The following is a 20,556-nucleotide window of genomic DNA, read 5'->3' on the forward strand; positions in this document are numbered from 1 at the left end:
GGTTGGCTGACTCCTAACTGCAGCAACCAACCTGACCAGTGCAGGAGGAGCTCGGGGGTGAGAAGGTGTCTCATTGTGAAGACATTGCATATTGGGCACCTAGACACTTGAAGAAATGCCTTTGGGCTTTCAGACCTTTCAGATTTTAAATAGGGTGACTTTTGGACTAGCTTGACCCCTGTCTCCTGGATGCGTAGATTGATGAATGAAGCTCTGGCCATTCACTAGGGTTTTGGGTAGGAGGGAGAGAAATGTGCAAAAATTCCCTCAAAAAAAAAAAAAAAAGTTAGACCTTTCTTAGAATAAGAGAGAAGATTTTATTGTGGATGCAACTCTATTTATTGAAGGATGCTCTCCTCTTCACCTCACAAATCTGAAAGAGAGACCAGGCTTAGTGTTGTCACTCTCAAATTTTTGATATTTGATTTTGGTTATGGCTATGGGAACTCTTGTTCCTACTTGTGCTTTTGCTGGTTTCCTCAGTATATCTACCCCCAACCTCCAGATGCCCAGCTCTGTTTGCAGCACTGCCCTTATGAATCTGTACCAGATTTCCAGCAAAGAATTTAAGAAAAGGCATGTAGTTGGTAACCATTATGCAGGATACTGGGTGTGAGAGGAAATATTTAATAATTGAAGTTAATATTCAAACCTACTTTTATGCTCTCCAGTTTTCTAGTAAGTTACCCTGCTAATAGGAAACAAGTCTTTTTCACATGGGTATTTCAGGATAATCCTGGCCTGAGCAGAAGTTTTTCTCTGCAATGAACTGAAGGATTTATCTAAAAAAAAAAAAGTGAAAAAAGTAAAAATCTGTGAAAACAAGTTTGTACAAAAGCTGTACAAGCTATGTCAGTTTAAATTCCTGTTTAAAACACTAGGTGGCAACAGGAGAAAAGAAATATTCTTTAGTGCGATGAACTCTCATTGCCTTTTTACACCCAGACTGAGCTAGTGGTGTAAGCAACGCCATATGCCAGAGGCTTGGGATGAAGATATAAGGGAAAGGGAAAAGGGGAAAGGGGAAGAGAACTGCAGAACAGAAAGACTAATCAGCATCTTTTTTTGGGCCAGATGTTCAGTTACCTTAAAAGTGTGAAACTACCAAATTTACAACCAAGGAAATACCCACTGTGGTTTAGACTCAGGTGCTAGAGAAATGTGTCTCTCAAAGTCTAATTTCCAACTAAATGGTTACATTGCATAAAAAGTATCTGAATCTGGGGGTAAAAAAAAAAAATATTAGATTGCCACACCCTTCTTTTTTCTTCTTAGTGCTCATTACCACATCTTTCAATTGGATTTAATTTGGCAAGTTTTGTTATGTGAACATTATCCTCATATTATAATGATTTTGGCATTTCCTCAACTGGCATATGAAAGACAGAGGTCTAAGCTGTGCAGCAATCACAGAGGAGCAGATAATAGACACTGGTACATTTTGTCCTGACTGACAACACAGTGCATAAATTTTAATACGGTCTGCCAGAGTCCAGCAGAGAAAGTGCTAGATTGGAAAGCCACCACAGTACAAGCCATTGGTGGTTACGAAGAACAGTACTGGCAGTCAAGAATGCACTGATGGGCTGGGAAAAAGGAGAATCTGATACTGTGGGAAAGAGGGGAAATGGCCAAGGCATCTATTTTGCTAGATCAGAGATCTAGATCTGTGCAGTATGAGCCTTTTGAATTCAGATAGTTACTCATTTTAACCAGTTACCTCATGCAGACTTTGTGTGCAAAAAAAATAAGAAGCATTACACAACATCTCATCCCTTTGTGTTTTGACAGCAGGAAGTGAAATAGATGACCCAGCCATGAAATCTCCTCCTTCCACCATTCTGAAGAATTACGTTGTTGTTGGTTCCTCCCAAATCTCAGGACAAGCTGCTCTCTTCCATCCCTCTGGCCAGAAAAGTTCAGATCCCCATGTCAGAGGACAGGTAACAACGCCAACCGGTTCCCCCCACCTGGCTGCCGTCCACCTGCCTTTACCTCCCAGCAGAGTCATCGAAGAACTCCACAGGGCTCTGGCCACCAAACACCGGCAGGACAGGTACCTACAGCCTCTTGGCTATAGGGGTGCATGAGGAGAGTCACTCCACTGAATAATTTTTTGGTAAATGTTCCTACCCCATTACTAGCATTTTATTTACTCCTACAGCTTGGGTTTGCCTTTTTCTTGATGTCAATACTTTAAACATCCATCCCCAGTTAAAGTTCTTAATTTGGCAGTTACTTCAAAGTATGTTCTTCCTCTATAAGGAGGCTACTATGACACTGAGGTAGGTTTTCAAACAGGTGAAATAATTTGATAATCTTTACCTATTGCAAAAGAAAATCTTCCCACAAGATACCAGGTTAGAGTAGCTAAGGCATACCCTGCTATAAATATCAGTACTCTACATATGAGAAATGCTGCTATTTCAGTATATGTCTCTTAGCTTATACATGAGCATATACAGTATCCATTTTTAATACAAATGCTTGTGTGATAGTGCATTGGGTACTTTGTCTGTTTTTCATTATAAGCTCTCTTGTGTATTAGAGAAGGACAGAGATAACCTTTTCCACCATAGAGCTTTGGAGTTAAGTTGGTAACATTTCTCAATTCCATAACAGCTGTTGTCATGGGGAATAGATTCATATGATATTATTTCCAGGCACTGTTAAACCTTTGTCATGATCATAAAATATCAGAATGGTAATACTTCACGCCATATATGTTTTACATTAGAAGGATATGCTGTGTGTTTTTTTTTTTTTTTAATCAGTACAGTATAGAATGTGGCTACATATCAAAGAAAAACATTAGTCACCACCCTTCCAGACCTTATTTTTAGGACAGAGATAGGAAAGTAGATCCACGTTAGCCATTCTCAACACAGTCCTGAGAATGTCATCCCATGTTGTCCCATGTTGAACTCTGTCCTGGCCTTTACGAGCTATAAGACATTCTGCTCATTCTCATATAACGATAAGTTCCAACTGTGGCAATAAAACAGTCTTTTGTAAAAACTGGGCTGTGCACCTTTCACCCACAGCTTCCATGGAAGAGAAAGCAAAGGCTCTCCAAAAAAAAGAGTGGATGTCCGTCCATCCAGAACATCTAGCATTGAGCGCAACAAAGAAAAGGAGAACTCGCTGAGTTACAGCAGTGATTCAGAAAATAAGCGGAACTCAGTTAAAGAGTCAGATGAGAACAAAGAAAACATGATCATGAACTCAGAGCTCAAGGAAGACTCTGTTTTTTATCAGGATGAGGAAGTTTTGAATGACTCCATTATTTCTGGTAAGGAAAGTCACTTCTTATAAAATATACTACTGTAGCCTGATGGAACACTCTAAATGAGGCAGCATGCAACAGAAAATATTGAGCAGCATAAACTCCTCTATTGTCACATCAACTTTTTCAAGGAATCCTGGTGAAATGCTGATGTTAAATTTGAGTCACAGTGATTGTGATCATGTTTGTCTTGGTAGTTACTGCACACTAAGATGCCTTTTAGAGTTACGTTGATGTCAATGTATCAGTATGCTTTACCTCTTCAGTTATTTATGTACCCTTTGTACTAGTATATATGAATGGCAGCACTTGCAAACACATCTCACTGTGTGTAGGCAAAGCTTTCTGTGTACCCGGTGCCAATGCTGTGGATGTTTTGGAAGCATCCCATTTTGGGACTATTATTCCAGTGCAGTGATGGTACAGTGAAAAGTGGAAAAGACCAATGGATCTAGGAAGGACAAACATCCACATAATATACCTTTAAGAAGAAAGTTGCTTTCCATTTGGTCCATTTTACCCTTTTCTTGAAACATATGGGGAAGCACTGTATAATACTGAGCAATTATTTGAGTGAGCTTTGGCAAAATAATCAGCTCTCATTAGAAAATCTATTTTTCATTCAAGCTTTTAATGTTTTCCATGTCAGCAAGACAAAGGTTCAGTCTGAGCTGAATCCTTCAATCTCTTCATCAATGCATTAAAAGAAGGCAGGCAGAGAAAAATTCATCAAAAAATAATTGTTATAACAGATGAAGGATGAATTTTAAAAGGTGCCTATTAGAAAGTATGAGCGAGCAGATAGCACATGAGTTCTGCTCCTGTATCTTAAGACACCTAGTAACAGAATAGACTACTGAGATAAGGCAAAATAAAAGAGAATCCTTTGCATAATTCATTTAAGGATGACTTAAAAAATATAAATCACCTTTTAAGTTCTATCTATTTTTTTTTTTGATGTGTTGTATAAAAGTGGTCTCCTTTGGTATAAATTTTAAGAGCTAGAGGCAGCCAGGCAAAAAATATGTATCTATTTAACTCTATATATTTAACAAATAATTATTCACTGTCTGTGAAGATGGAAGTTACGATGATAGAAAGACATTGGTTATTGTACACAATTCAGTGATATCCAGAAGCAGCTCTTGGCTTTCCACAATAACATTAGGGTTCCGAAAATGTTATGCTTACTACAGTTGAACAACAGTGTTGTTGTATTTGTGATGGCTTAAGAATTGTTTAAACACAGCAAGTTTTATAGGGCAATATTGGGAAAACTGAGATGGTGAGAAAAACAGACCTCTTTCAGAGATATTTGGGCTTTATTGTAGCTGCAACAACACTGCTGCTCAGCACAGAAGACACTGAAATCTGCCATTTGAAATATTGGCTACACAACGTGAAATAAAAGACTGAACAGAAAACTTTTATCCCTTAATATAATTTGATTTAAGAAAATATTATGTGAATGTATAAATCTATAAATCTTACTTCATACAATGGCTTATGTACTGAGCATGACTGGTCATGTATTATGACTGGGTAGGGCATACCTACTAGAAATTTAGAAAAATAATATCTGATAGTAGAAAAATTATTAAATAAGTTTTCGAATAATATGTGAGTACTACAAAGATGTGAAAGCTGGATGGAAAAGCTTATAGGACTATATGGTAAATATAATGAGGTGGGGCTGATACATTCTTGAATGTTTTAGTCAATAAGATTAACAGCCCAAATTTAAAATGTCAAGGGCCAGAACTACATCTAGATTTGCTTCCCCAATTCTCGTGATGGTGTCCTAGTAATAGAAGTGCATGTATAGCCAGCCAGTTAGATGTCTTACCTGAACGGCTGAAAATTCAAAGGTTTTTTTATGAAATTAGGTAGTGTCGTGGTTATATACAGATTAGTATTTACCTGCATATGTACACTGAGGGCAAACAGAGCAAAGAAAGATTATTTATCATTTGATAAAGAGGCCCCAGATATGAATGCAACCAGGTTTTCCATGCAAAACACTTTCCAATATCAACAAAAATAATTTTTAGGAAAAATTTTCTCTCATTTCTTTGTTTGTAGCTACACAGCTTTCTTCCTTGTAATTAATTTATCTCACTCTTTGGCATTCAAGTCTTTTCACAACTAAACTTCAGTCTCTACACCAAGAAGTCTGTTACACACACCCCTAAAACTTACACAAGTCATCATAAGACTTGAACTTTATGCATAAGATCATTTTATTTAAAATGGATGAAGATTATTGTGGACTGCCTTGTCCTTGCAGGTTGTAAATGTGCATTTACAAAAGACCTAATTTCTTGTACAAGCCTGGTGCTTGTTCTGCTGGTGTTTAAATTCAGGCACATTTTAGGGGCAAAACACAAGCCATGCAAAATTTCAGCTGTTTAATGTCTAAGGAGGCTGCCATGGATGGGTACTGGGCAAGCTGGGCAACACAGCTGCTTAAACCACAGAAGTCCTGGTGTGGAGAGGTATGACCTTAGCCCTTGAGGAGACAACAGCTTTGGGGATGCGACCACTGTCCAGTTACACAGCACAAGCTGGGACATAAGCGAGACATTTCTGGTCTTGACACTGGGTGGCACTGCTTGTGCCAGCATTCATTCAAATGCACCCGCTTGCATTTCAGAGAGGAAGGAGAGATGCAGTAGTGACAGGGATAGCACCAGAATAATTCCCTGAAAAGCTCCACATTCTTTCTAGTTTTAAAAATCTGGGCTGGTTTACAAATCAAAAGGTAAAACTATCCATTAATCCAAAGCTGCTTTACAATTAGAATACTGCCTTAGTACGTCACCAACTCTGCCAGTGCCACTGCGATTCACAACACTGCCTCAGTGCAACAGCCCCATGGGTACAGGTCACAGATAACTCTGGAAAAAGTGAGGAATTGTACCTTGGCCTTCCATTAGCGATCTACTCAATAAATCTTTCTCTGAAACCTCTAAAAACACAAGGTAAGACGGTACTCTTGTGCATGAGCTTAAAAAATAATCTAATTAGCATGTAGCCCACAACTGATAACTAGTGCAAGCAAGGTCTTTCCATCAGCATGCAGTATTAAGATTTGCCTTTTGCCTGACAGAAAGAACACTAAACATACAGGAAGAGAAATGTCATGATTCAACTGAATTAAAGCAGGGACTTTTGTCAGGAACCTGCAGACCAAGCATGAAAGGGGTGTGAATTATTGTTGACCTAACTGAGCTGCCATAAATCATGAAACAAGCCACAGCCAAGATCCTGACTGAGATAGCTTGGTCATGGGGCAGACCAGCATTGAACATGCCTTATTGACCAGGAAAAATAACCCTTAGAAAGAAAATACTTAAATAAGAGCTTACTTTCAACTGAGATAATGATCAGGAAGGAATTTGCCTCAGGGTGCTGAAAATGGATGTGGGCAAAACTAGTTTTGGGGTTCATTTCCTGTCTGTTCTCTGCTTTTTATTTGTTTTTTAATTCTGAAACATCAGATATGTGTTTCTGCAGCAGGTGGAATAACAGAACTGGCCATCAGTGTGCTGATCAAGATGAAAACAGATTTTCCCCGCATGTCTTCCTGAAGGGTGTAACATCATCTCCCTCTTTTCACTTTCTAGGGCAGGTATTATTTTTCAGGACTTAACCCAATTGGCCAGGCAAGGCAAATGACTCCTTAGACTAGCAGATGAGCTTAATCCAGATCCCTTGCATTTTTATTTGGTGAAATACCCTAAAGATTAATCAGTACCCAGTGCATATGGACCATGGGAGTGGCTATAGCATAAGCCTTTTAGAAATCCAGACATCTGGATGAAGTGAGCACAGCTTATCTTGAGTAGGTTATATGCTCTCCACTCTAATACAACAGCAGGATTTGGGTTAAAGTTGATTTTTCAGATATGATTTGTGTTTTTAATTTCACAAAGTAGTAGACCCTTTCTAAGTGTGCAGCAGAGCAGCCTAGGAGCAGCCAAGGCCCTGAAGAGCAGCTTCATTTTAGTTTGTTTCAAGCAAAATATTGCATTGTTCTGTCTCACTTTGAAATACAAGCCTCTAGGGCATAGACTGAGCTAGCTTAAGCCAATGTCTCCACATCAGCTTCAAAACCTGACTTCTTGCAAAAAGGTCCATTCTTTTAACTGCAGAGCATCGGTTTCAGCTGGCCTTCAATGAGATAAGGGACAGCAGAAAATGAGCCCTGACATCATCTGAGCAAATAATCACTGTGATTCAAGCCCTTGCCTTCCCACAATTCAAAGATCAGGTATAGTATGGTGTGGCAAGTAGTTTTACAACAGCCTGAAGGGAAGAGGGATAGTCCTACCTGCTCATATCTTAGTTGTCACTGATGAATGGAAGAATAATGACTTAGGGTGTATCTCCAAAAACCCCCAGTGTTTACTACATATGTAGAGCTCCCTTATTTCCTCCTAAGCAGTTCTGGACAGAGACATATGCATATGCTGTATAGTGTATACATATATTGCTTTCAGTGCACCCAGGATGCACTGAACTGCATGCAAATGCACTACGCAGATGGCCAGCACATGGGTGGGACGTCTATCATATTCTGGAGACATTGGGTTTAATGTGCATGTGCAGTCTCTCTGCAGCAATCTCCTGACATGATCAGATTCCTCTTACCACCTGTTTAAAATCTGCAGGTGAAAATGAGAACATGTTCAGGGATACCCGTGAATTTGCTAGCCCCAAATGTGTTTCGGATTGTTTCCAGAAGGAATTCTGTTGGTTCCTGTGCTGTACGGATTCAGTGCTGCAAACGCCCACTCTGCACCCACACCCAGTGTGGTGGAGTCTTGAAAAACTGTCAGAGTCCCAAATCTGTGGTTTTGTGAGCCAAATGTTTCTGATGGAGTCATATATTCAGTTAGCAGAAGGCTCTGTGTGGCATCAGCCAAATCATTTAACTTCTTTACCCATCTGTTAAATGTATACCTACTACTTCACAGAGGGCTGGGTGGTTTAATTTAATTAATGTTTGCAACAGACTTTGAAAGAATCAGGAAGAAGGTGCTAAACAAGGGCACAGCTTTTAGACTCTAAACGGGGTTTTGAGCTGATTATGGTTTCAAAAAAGTTTAATTTTAGACCACTGCAACTATCAAGAGACTTGTTCCTGCTTACACAGGGAAACCGTAACTACTTTCTGCCCCAGTCTTTCCAACATGTATGTGTGGATGTGATATAGACTCTTCCCCTCTGCATAGAGAAATTTGAGATCAATAATGATGATGATGATAATAATAATAATAATGATGATGATGTAGGTCCACAGATCCCTAGCATGTAAAACCCCAATATTTGGGAATGATAATCTATTTAGGATTTAGAATCTTGCCAACCTCCAGAGCATCCTTTAAAAATAGACTTTAATCCTATCTCAAATGCCAAACAAAAATATCAATTAAATGTCATTTTCTTTAAAAATGAGGTGACCTTTTCTAGAAAAGGTGAAGCATTAAATTAAAAAAAAAAACAAAAACAAAAAAACAAAAACCCCGCACCTTTAAAGTAAAAAGGAATCAAAACAAAATAACCTATTACACACCACGCTCCCAAGGTGAAGCAAATACAAAGATCTAACTGTAGTTTCTGCATACTCTGACAATACTCTAAACCCCATCTGACTGGTGCTACTCTGCAATAATTTTCAGACTCTGCTGAAGCCCTGGACACGACACCAGAAAAGCCAGTGCAGCACAGCAGAGGTGTGCACGGATCTGGTGTAAATTTACTTGTTTACAACCTATGTGTGACATGATTGCTGGAAGACTGCTGTGCTACCAGTATGATTCAGCAGCTCACTAGATTTATTAGCACTTCCCTCTTCTTTTCCCCCCATCATAAGCAAGCTACCCCTCATCAAATATGGGTATCACCTCAGACTTTCAGTCTGCATTTGAAAATAAAGATGGATTTCTACTTTACAGCCATTTTATTGCGTACCTTTCCAAACATGGGAAAATGGTTTTATAAGCTCAGGAGTCCAATTTTCATTTGTTTAGCATGCTGAAGTCTAAAGGGCTGCACCAGAGATACAGAAACACTTAAGCTCAAACACAGCTCCCTCTAGTAATGGGGAAAAGATGTTTCTAATATCATCAGAGGGGCAGCATCAAGGACTCAACAACTAGCACACTGAAGAGCAGTAGACTCCTACTCAAAACAGTTGCTGCATGTTCTCCTATGAACTATTCTTTTGTAAAGGCAAAGTTTTAAGGTTGTCTGGTTTGATGGAAAACATTCGTAATCATATTTTTACAATAAGCACAAGAAGTCATGAAATCACAGTAAGCGTTTCTGTCTCTTACTGCCTGAATGCCCAATTAAGTTGCCAACATTTTGCAAATCATCATAAAACCTAGCCTTTTTCTTTCATTCCTTGGTATATTTGCCCCTGCTCTCTTCATAAGGAAAGGCCTAATGTCAAACAGTATAGTATTGATTGCTAAATTAAATTCTATTATGACACTGTCACACTGGACAGGATATAGTCACACATAATGGCTTACATAGAGCGTTAGTCACACACGGTGTCTGATCACAATTCTGATTTTCTAATTTCTAGTGCCAGAAAACTAGAATACCATTTTATATTTTTTTTTCTATACATATGTGTGTGCACGCACGCATATATATACACACATGCCAAGCAACAACTTCAATTATTTCAGTTACCATCTATTCCTGTTATACTTGGTGACCCAAAGAGGAAGGTTTACATGTCCCGGCCACTCCTGCCACTGAGCGATCCAGTCCATCTGCAGAGGACTAAATGGTTCAGGAAATAGGGATTGCTCTGGGATATAGGGATGCTCAGAGGCCTGTGGCAAGGTGCACAGCCTTTTACTTCTAAACTAGTGACGTCAGTCGTGTCTCAGCTGCAAATTTTCACCTGAGAGCACTGCTTGCTTATAATGGATAGCAAAGGTAACAGAGGAATATGATCCTTCCGCATTTGTAAGCAGTTTTGTGTCTGAGCCCTGCACAACTGTAGTGCTACTTACTTATATTAATGTGTACAATTGCTCATTGCCCACTAACATACAGATCACTGTCACTGTGTAGGTTTCCTGCTCTTCATATACTCGTGTTTCATCTCCAGGACCTGTCTTTCTAATAACTTTCTTTTCAATGCGTGTCCCAGGTACTTTGCCAAGAAAATGCAAGAAAGAACTGCTGGCAGTAAAATTACGGAACAGACCAAGTAAGCAGGAGCTGGAAGACAGGAATATTTTCCCAAGGAGGACAGATGAGGAAAGACAGGAAATCCGGCAGCAAATTGAAATGAAACTCTCAAAGTAAGTCTATCTAAGAACAGGGAAGAACTTCCCTTTACAGTGGAGCATCCTCTGAGTACTGTCAGACAAGACACTGTCACCCACCCCCAAGTCCATTTCCTGCAGTGAATCATACACAAACTAATACAGCACATTTTCAGCTGTCAATCTGCCACATGAGAAAAAAATCTTAACTCCCTCTTCAGTCAGGATTCCCTTGATTTCAATAGAAAACAAGATAGAAGTGAATGTGGGAGACAAAATTCTGCCATATCTACCTGGAGGCCCACTGACATAATCAAGATTTTGAGGTCCTCCAGAAAGGCTAGTGCTTTAACAAAAATAATAATATACTTATTTATTAACCTGATTTTGCTTTGTCAACACTAGCTGAATTTGAGGATAAAGGCAATTGTTATGGCTCCATATTTACTTGAACAAGGGAAAGCTGCTGTATGCATAGGTGGCTATATTTTTGCTTTAAGGAAGAAGCAGCTTCAGCAGCGTTGCCCTAGCATGGGTAAAGTGTTTGTGTAAGCCCAGCTGCAGGGACAGCAGGGATGGTCTGGTTTTGATCAGTAACCAGGGCAACAGGGTAAAGCTATGAGAGAAACAGCATTACTGTGGCATGTAGCCTAAAGCAAAGATTTATGGTAACTGTGAGGTTCAGACTGCACCATTTGGTTTTTGTGTGTGTTTTTTTAAGAGCTACATTTGGATATCTGCAAACATGAATATTTTAGATGAGACAAAGTGGATTGTTAAATAATCTGCTGTGCCTGCCCACACTGGGACAGTGAACACTGCTTGTAACCAAAATGCTTGGAATCAAATCGAGAAACATGAATGGAAGTTCATTTTCAAGGCTTATTAAATATTGAATATCTCAAGCCTCTCCTGAAAGAAACATTTATTGATATTTAGACTAGCTCATTCATGTGTGTGCATTTGATTAAACTTTACCTCAGGGGACAGGGAATGAGAAGCACGCATATGGATTGGAGCAAAAGTCCTAATGGACCAGAGGTTATGGAGGAAAACATCACTGCCATCACCACGCTTGCCCTCAGCTAAGAAATAAGCTGAGTGAACACAGATGAGATTTTGGGTGCACTTCACTACGCCCCTGCAACGTTGAAGATGGAGTAATCACTTTCCTCCAGTTTCAGTGATTTCTGTTTATTCTTTGTAGCATGGTAGCACTTTACACCCAAAGGAGAACAGTGCATTGTGCCAGTAACTGCACAAGACAGAGCAGACAGTCCTTGTCACAAATAAACATGTGCATCCCATAGAAGTAGATAATATCATATTATAATTTACATTAAATTCCAAGAGTTACAGGCAGAGAAAGCCATAGATATGCCATACTAATAGCCATCGTTTTAGGCAGGAAGGTGTCATGAACTTTGACCATGGCCTTGATCATCTTGACCTTGCAAGCCTTGTGTATTCATTTCCGGGAAGTACTTCAAGCTGCACTCCAATATTGTTAATTCCAGTATTTTGGCCAGTCAATTGCTCATAAAGTGTCTTCATAGGTCAGGAGCCTAATCTTAGGTGGTTTCCTCCCCACTGCATCCCTAAAACTAAGTTCAGCCATCAAAGAGTATTCCCTGAGTGAGAAGACTGTCTCATATCCAGCCACACCTCATATTGCTGAAGTGCCTAAAAGGTCACATCTCTTTTCAATGTAGCCTGACTTCTCTTAGAGTGAAAGTTCTAATGGAATTGCAGCTTCGGGTGGTATAACTACAGGCTTTATATCTTTCTTTCCATTTACCATTTAGCTTGCTTAATATTGAGCCTAAATAATTAATTTAAAGGAGGCAGACCTAAAGTCAAGTGTCAGTACAAGGACTTAAAAAGGAAAACTGCTCTGCTGGTGAAGAAAAGGGCTGGTCATTACTAGCAGTTAGGAAATGTAGTGCCTATAGGTAAATACAGTGCAGGAAGCCTCCATACTGTCTGCTGCAGTCTTATGGAGCAATCTGTGGTACAGGCCATTAGTCTCATTGGTAATTCTAGAGGATGGCTAAAAGCCACCTTTGTTCCAAATGCTGGAAGACAGGCTTTCATTTAGCTCCTTCTTCCTGGAACATGGAAGATTCAGCTCATCTCGGGGAACAGACGGTGCAGAGATTGATGGAATAGCCAGGAATGGCAAAACAGATTGGAAGCAATCTCCCACACAACTTCCAGCACATATGTGCACTGGCAGAGCTCAGCTCAGCTCTTAACTCATTCACCAGAATAGAACATGACCGTGCAAACAAGCTCAGGTGGTGGATGCATGCAGGAAAATATTTACACCAGGAAAAGAATGTATATGTCCAAAAAAACCACAACCCACCTCAAAGTAAAAATGAGTACTGGTAAAGGCCAAAGAGACAAATCCCTAGAGATATCCCTCTAGAGTTTCTGACTAGGACTGACTAGGTCTCACCCCACAAAACCCAGACTGCCGCAGAGTCCCCACTCAGAGCACACCCTGGCAGTAGTGTGGAAATGTAACCACACCAGGGAGAGTAAAATTTATGGATGAGATTTTGAGGTCTTTAAAAACATTAATTTTACTGGTAGTTTTGCAGCATGGTTTCTTTGTGACAACTTGGAAGGTTATAGCTAAGGAATGTACTGCTAAGACTTCATACTTGAAGTACTGAGCAGGATATGGGATCCAACAGAAATGTCTGTTCTCTGTATGACTTTGCCACTGCCTATGCAGATAAGAGCATGTTACTGCTGCTGCACTAGTAACACTTTAATAACAGCAATGGGACTTGACTGCTCATTTATGAATCCACATCTATCATCAGGCCATAGACCTGTACTTTATCACAAAAGAAAAACATATGGGCAGATTAGTAAGTAGTTATTTGATGGCTGTCTGCATAAGAATGGCAAGTAAACAGGCAGTTGTTTTCAAGATCACTCTTTTTCAGCACATTTGTAGGGATTTGAAAGTCTATAGCTGTCTAGCAAATTGCCTCAGTCTCAGTTACCACAGCCCAGCTCTGTACTCCAGAGGAAAAGCTGTGCTGATGTATATAATGCACAAAATATACCAAATAATAGCGTCTATGTAACTTCAAAAATGGGGAGACAAAAGAATAACATTCTCAAAACTGCTGTATTTTTAAAATGCTTCTGGTTGTAATACATTCCAACAGTAGATGTGAACCTGCTGAGAATATCATGCTGATGAGTGTTAATGCAGTCAAAGCTAAAATCCCTATTTTTCTTCACTTTCCCACTCATTTGATCTCAAAAGAGAGATTGAGGAATTCTGTTATATCTTTTTGGGCCAGATTCTACTTTTACAGCAGTGGAAGTCCACTGACTTCAGATTTATTATTGATTGACAGCAGCATGAGTACAGATTGAAGTATTCATTTATGTGCACTGCTGCTTTTGAAAAGTGCATTTCCCATATTTCGTGCTCCCAGCCAATTTAGTCTACCACTTGTTGCCGTGGAAACATGCATTTCTCCCTCCTCCTCCATCTTCAATGGCACTACTCCATTTTCCCCAGATTTCCCTTTCCAGTAGTGTTTCTCTTATTAATTCATGCATACCCAGTGCCCCAGGCCATGGTGTGCACTTGCAATATCTGACTGTGCATTAGGCAACAGGGCTCCCAACAGGTCTTGGTTCCCATTATTATGTGTTCGGAGTGAAGATAATAAGCCCTCAGTGGAATTCAGTGAATTGAGAGCTCTTTGTGTCAAGAGGCAGAAAATACATTTGCAAGTACGATTATTTGCAATAACTGCTTTCTGCCTTACAGATTCACTTTGTCCTAGAAGGGCTTTAAGCTGAAACCTGGGGGAGTAAAAGAGTTGCTAGACTGAAAAGTGACGCAGGAAAAGGTTGCTTAATTAAATTTGATATCTGACTGTTTAGAAAGTTATGTTTGAACTGCCTGGGTGGCTGGTACTTCCCAAGTACGCCTTGTATAACCACGGTTAAAGACACTCCATTATTACTTAATGTTTCAATGAAAACATGAATTCCTGGAAAAGATTGTATTTTCAGTTTTCACTTCATGTTCTGTTACACCTCCTTGGATATTTGCATAAGTAGACGTGATGTGTTAAGTGACACTTAAAGGATTACAGAGACAAGAATTCAGGTAGAGAAATGGGGACATCAAAGGAGTCAGACAGGAAGAATGATGGCTTTGTGGACACAGAGCGGAACCAAAACTCAAGCACCTAAACCTGATCTTTACCACATTGAAAATCTTGGCATGGGTAGGTGGATCATGCTGGGGCAAGGTTTATTGGCAATGTAAAGTGAAAAGGAGGTATCTTTATTCAGTACTTCAACACATCTGGAAATCCGTAGTTCCATTGCTGCCCTGAGATTCTTGGAAAGGCATTTTTGAGTTGATTTGCTCAGAAACTGCAGACGTAGCTAAATGCACACCCAGATTAAACCCTGGTTTGTACCTCAGCCTCACGTAACAGAGCGTGAAGTTCACAGTGCTGCTGGAGACAGAACAATATCAAGCAAAGAGCACTTCAGATTTGCAGCCTAAAAGCACAAAGTGTGACAGTTCAACACAGGGCAGTCATAAAGGAAAATTTTACCTATTGACGAAACAAAAGCTGTGCCCTGTTTCCCAAGAATAGCATGTCCAGCGCCACTTCCTCACAGAAATGTCTCGGTGCAGCTTTTCTCACTGAAAAGGCATCAGCCCTTCACACAAAGAGATTCAGTGGGAAACTGGGCTGGATCCATAGAACGTTGGGGGAATATTTTATTGGATTTCAACCAAAAGGGGTAGGGGTGTGTATACAGACTAGTAGTAGACCTAATGCAGAAATTAAGTAGATACTGAACTGAGCCCAGTTGAAAAATTAGCCTAAATTCACCTGGAGATTATGAAGGTTTTTTGATGAAGCTCTGACAGTGCTCAAACTCCCATTTATTGAAGTAGAAATCAGGGAACTGCCCTGATTTCAGAAGGCTGGGAAGACTTGACACAGATTTATTTCAGAGACAGAAAGGCAGGGGCAGGCACGAAGAAAAGATCAGCTGTCATCGCTAATTAGCTACGTACAATTTAATGCATTTTATTCTTATTTGGCAGGAACCATCCAGGTAACCTTGTCACTGATGCTAAAAATAACCCCAGCAAGCACAGCGTGGGTGTGTGTGAAAGCCTCAGCTCCTCACATGAGACGGGAGCTATATATAGAGCTACAATTTAATTCTGCGGGCATGTGTATAAGCCAAGGGAGTCTCCCGTTCTCCTTGCTCTGCACTAGACAGCAAGATGAGATGCTGGCAGTGGGGACCAGCTGGGGGGTTGCTGTTGGAGATTTGCATGTGGCTGCAATATTTTATTAACAGCTTGCACAGTGTCAGAGTGCTTTTTAAACCTGGTGCTGTGTGAGGATTTGGGATTTTTTTTTTTTTTTTTTCATGTTTTGTTCTTTTCCATTATGGGCTCAGCTTTTCAAGCTACAGAAAAGAAAAATACTTCAGGGGATGAGGGGGAAGGATTGGAAGAATGGGGGAGGTGCAAGTGAGATCTGAGATTTTTGGAGCCTGCCTCCAGGAGGTAGATGTCTGGATCCCATAGGCATTAATATTCCCTATGACCTTCCCCAGTGTCAGGCTGTGACACACAGTTGGAAACCCTGTTATGTACCCAGTGACAGCACTGGCCTTACAGTCAAGTAGCTGAGGTTTAGTGTCAGCTGCCACAGTTACTCCGAGACAGACTTCAAATCTCAAGATTTGTTAACGTCTCCAAGCAATGAGTCAGTTTAGCCTCCTGTTTACGGGGCTTTTCAGGCCCAAGGGAGCTGCACTGCATCTCAAATACATGTATTAGAAGAGCTTCTAGTACATCTGTAAATGCCGTACCTTGACTACCCTGTCCCTTTCTCTTAAGAGCTCTTTCGAAAAGGTAGCCTTTGCTGCCTTTCAGGTATTACACTTACAAAAATAGAATGAACTTCACTAATGTGAATTCCTGGACAGCAAGTAACAAACCTAACTGTCCTGAGTGTGTGATCATAATGGACCCTCTGGACAGAACCTCTTTAATCAGAGGTGCTTGCTTGCTTCAGTGATGAAGCACACTGCATGCACAATTAATTATGGAGCACCCTGTCAACTCTGGGCAAGAGCCATGATCTGCAGCTGAACCAGAAGGAGCAATTTTCTGTCTCAGACCAGCCCATAGCACATTTGGCAAGAATTTTTGAACACACTAATTCATTTATAAAGGGTTGAAACAGAGAGGACTTAGTCCTGTACGCTAGTTTTTGGTTTGAGCAACACTCCCATGACTCAAAGCTGCTCTCAGTGCAAGGTTGTATTGCTAAGGATTCAGCACGCACCTCCTGTTGAAAATGTTGGATATTTACTTTGTGCAATCATGAGGAAGTATCATTACAGAGGGCAGTAACTTCTGCCCAGGGAAAAGGAAAAGTTTCACATGTCCAGAGCACAGTTCATGAGAGATTGTCTTCTGGAAAGACACTAACTCCTTGCACCGCTCAGCTCTACTTCCCTGGCTCCAGTCCCGGGAATTCATAATCAAATATGTTTTCCACGGCACAGTGAAGGCAAGGGCAGCAGGTCAATGCACAGCAGGGAAGGGAAGAGCAGAGCAGCAGGTGTAAACACAGAGAAATATCCAGGGCCTTTTCTGGGACATAAAGTCAATTCCTCGAATAGGTCTTCTGCCATAAGTGGCACATGTGAAACTAGAAATAATAAAAAAAAAAAAAATCAGGGTTCAGAAAGCTGTAATGTATCACAGGGGAGCATAATTACATAAATAAACTTGAAGGAAAATAGTTAAATCAAGTGCAATTAAATAAGGAATAAACATTATAGGGAAGAAAATAGTGTGGTTGTTTTGCCCTCCCTACAAATAGCAGTGTGCAGTCAGGCTCAGATCTTCTCTCAGAAATTAGGCATCTACACATGCCTGAAGATCTGGGCCCTCACCCTGTAAAGTGACAAGCAGTCATAAAACAAAATGGAAATTGCAGAAAGCCAGTAATGCTCTGCAATGCCTCACCTTACATGGGATTATGATTCAAATCCTTAAACTAGTTTGGATCTGCAGCACAAGTAATTACAGAAAGAAATGACTTGACTTTAATTTGCAGAGCTTAATCGATAGACACCAAAGTAAGCTGCTCTGGTTGCCACAGCCATTTGTGCAGTTTTATGGCAAAAACCTGACCAGAAGATGCTGTAGCAGTTTTGAACTACTGATAACCCAAGGGTTGAGCAGGGATTCAGACATTCACGGTGGCAGCCCTCATCATTTATGGGAATGGTCACTGTATTACTGAGATTATTTAGGATTAGTTTTTTTGGTTTATGACATTCAGGAAAAAATCTTTTATGCACTTAAAGCCAAGCACGCACTTCACTGTAGTTGAAACAGAAGCAAGATAGCATGGACAGCATGCATCTGAAAGACTACGAACCAGTATAAGCAAAATCTTAGCCAGAAAGGGGTTTTGCTGCATGTTTTTCAGTTTTAATGTACTCAATTTCAGACTTGCCACTTGAAAGCATATAAGGACACACCCCCCACCCTCCTTTTAAACCTAACCAAATTTATATGCAGACCAGATATAAATGAGTTTCACTGTAACTGTTGCTGTGAATTGCCTGCAGAATACCTAAGCAGACAGAATTAACTTCTCCCATTAAATATGTAGTGTGGCTTTTATTTTGGGGAAGGGAAAAAGACAAAGCTTCCTTATAGTGCAGTATCACATTTGTACACACCATACCTGAAGGACATATGGCTAGTACCACAGCAGTATGTTATCACTGATTTATGGGGCAGTGTTGTCAGATGAGTCATCTGCACCTTTGTGTGAAGAACTAGAACATGTTTTTGGACTCTCTTCCAAGAACTGGCTCACCATGTGTGATCCAAGGAAACTGCAATTCATACAGCGCAGTTGCTGGCCCTCCAAATACTCTTTGAGTTACTAGTTTCCTCCTCCTGTGCATCTGAGCACAACTTCTGTAGCCTGGTTCATTCAAAATCTTACTTCCTCCCAGGAGTCAGAGGCTTGGCCCTGCTGCTTTCATATAGAAAAACTAGGTCAGTCTATCACAGTTTCTACCTTTTTGAAATAACCTTAGAGAAGGCAAGGGGGTGTGTGTGTGTGAAAAAATAATTAAATAAATATTTAGAAAATATGGAGGGGGGGGAAGGAGAGAAACCAGGTCAGAACAGAAGGTCATTGTTTTTAATCAAACACTACTTAATAAATATTGTACAGTTGTATCAATTATTAAAATGTAGTTCTAGCTAAATCTTCCTGATTCCATTGCCTGTGCCCACCTGGCAAGCTGCAGCTGTATAATCAAGTCTTGTGGGGGTTTTCCTGTTTATCTGTGTAGCTTGGGAGCTACTTGGGTCAAACAGAGCACCATAAGTTTCCTTCAGTATCTGTTTTTCAGGATAATTAACTCATCCAAGTGGCCAGCACACTTCCTTTACCTCTTCAGACTCTGGAGAGTGGTTTTTGCCCCTGGAAAGCACTCTCATTTTCTATCTTTTTCTTTAGCTGTCACATGTAACACACCAAAAGACAAAATGAACTCCCAGATTTATCAAATCATGCTCAAGTATTTATTCCAGTGAAAGACAAAGAAGCAGACAACACCTTTGGAGGTTAAAGACCTCCTTTTGTTCAGTCCACTTAGGCAGAGGACTGCATCAAGGCAACTAGGAAACACATCTGCTTGAAGAACAAGCATGGTGGTAAAATCTGCGTCTTAAATCACATCAGAAATCAGTTACTTAAATCTAATTTGTCCACTGTCGTACAAAAATGTTACAGTTATTTTGTTTTGTTAAAACTATACAAAATACTACTCAGCCAAGAGACAAACACTAGAATAAAACCATGAGTGCCTTACTGTTGGAAAAAAAGCCCTCAAAATCAAGAGTACATGGCTCACAGATGAACAGCCATTGTCATTTACTTGAGATGATCATATTCATTAAGCAAATTAAATTCTGAATGAATTAATACTTCATTAGTTTTTCAGAAATCATGTTAAAAAAAATTAAAAGCCAGGATCTCACAACAGTCTCTCCAGATAGCAGCTGGTCTACTGCACAGAGATCAGGCTAATTTAAGGGTGTCTGAAAAAGCCATATTCTGGCCAGGCTACACTGCAGCCTTATTATTATAATTATCACAAGGAGTGGCTACCGTACTTCCAAATACCACTCAATAGGGGAAAAATCCTCCTTCTCAAGAAGAGGTTAAACAAACCAGTACTAATGTGGTAAAGGAAGTTATATTTACAGGCAGCATGTAATTAAGTTTAAAGAAATCTTTTTTGCAGCCAGTTTACAACATAAAGGAAAAAGATAACAGAGAATGATAGGCATGTGGAAGTAGCAAGCTTAGGTCTGCAAGGATGATCGGAACAGAAAGTTCAGTGTTAGTAGGGACTTTCTGGTGGACTAGAGGCCCAGCACTCAAATGCAGCATTACCCATGACTTGCTGTGCACCAGCTGAAATGAAAAAAACATGCTACAAAAGCCTAGAAATCCATTGTATGATGGAGGTTATCTGCAGTGTCAAGACCTGTTCTAGTTTTGATGAAGTCACTGCCACCTTCCATTGCTCTCCTTAGCTTAGCCCTATCCTTGCAGTCATGCAGCAGACAGAAAGCAATTCCAAGGAGACACAGATGTGGTAAAATTGAATCATTTCCCAAGAACACGGAGACCTCACAAAGGTTTTCTGTTGCAGCCTTGTAGTCTGACAGTAGAAGACAGGGTATGTTGTACCACAACAAATCATAGCAATAATGTCAAAACTAAATGCTCGGGTCAATAGGAAACGTTACATAATTAGATTCTTACATTTTATTCAATTGAAGAACCCAGATTTCAAAAGCTCAGAGTTTTCTGTACTGACTGAAATTTGCCAGCAACCTCT

At 40.1% G+C, this 20,556-nt stretch overlaps 1 protein-coding gene across 3 annotated transcripts in view; it reads left to right on the top strand.

Moving 5' to 3' along the window:
• PHACTR3 (phosphatase and actin regulator 3) overlaps positions 1-20,556 on the top strand; it is a 114,869-nt gene that overhangs the window by 73,524 nt on the left and 20,789 nt on the right. For 2 of the 3 annotated variants that reach the window (XM_042801168.1, XM_033010440.2), the window contains exons 6-8: positions 1,792-2,056; positions 3,045-3,292; positions 10,464-10,617. In XM_042801168.1, the coding sequence (XP_042657102.1) occupies positions 1,792-2,056; positions 3,045-3,292; positions 10,464-10,617 (667 nt within the window). The remainder of the gene's footprint in view (positions 1-1,791; positions 2,057-3,044; positions 3,293-10,463; positions 10,618-20,556) is intronic. The other variant, XM_042801169.1, reaches the window with a different exon arrangement.

This window comes from Tyto alba, unplaced genomic scaffold (assembly GCF_018691265.1).
Source record: "Tyto alba isolate M040663 unplaced genomic scaffold, T.alba_DEE_v4.0 Super-Scaffold_33, whole genome shotgun sequence".
NCBI lineage: Eukaryota > Metazoa > Chordata > Aves > Strigiformes > Tytonidae > Tyto > Tyto alba.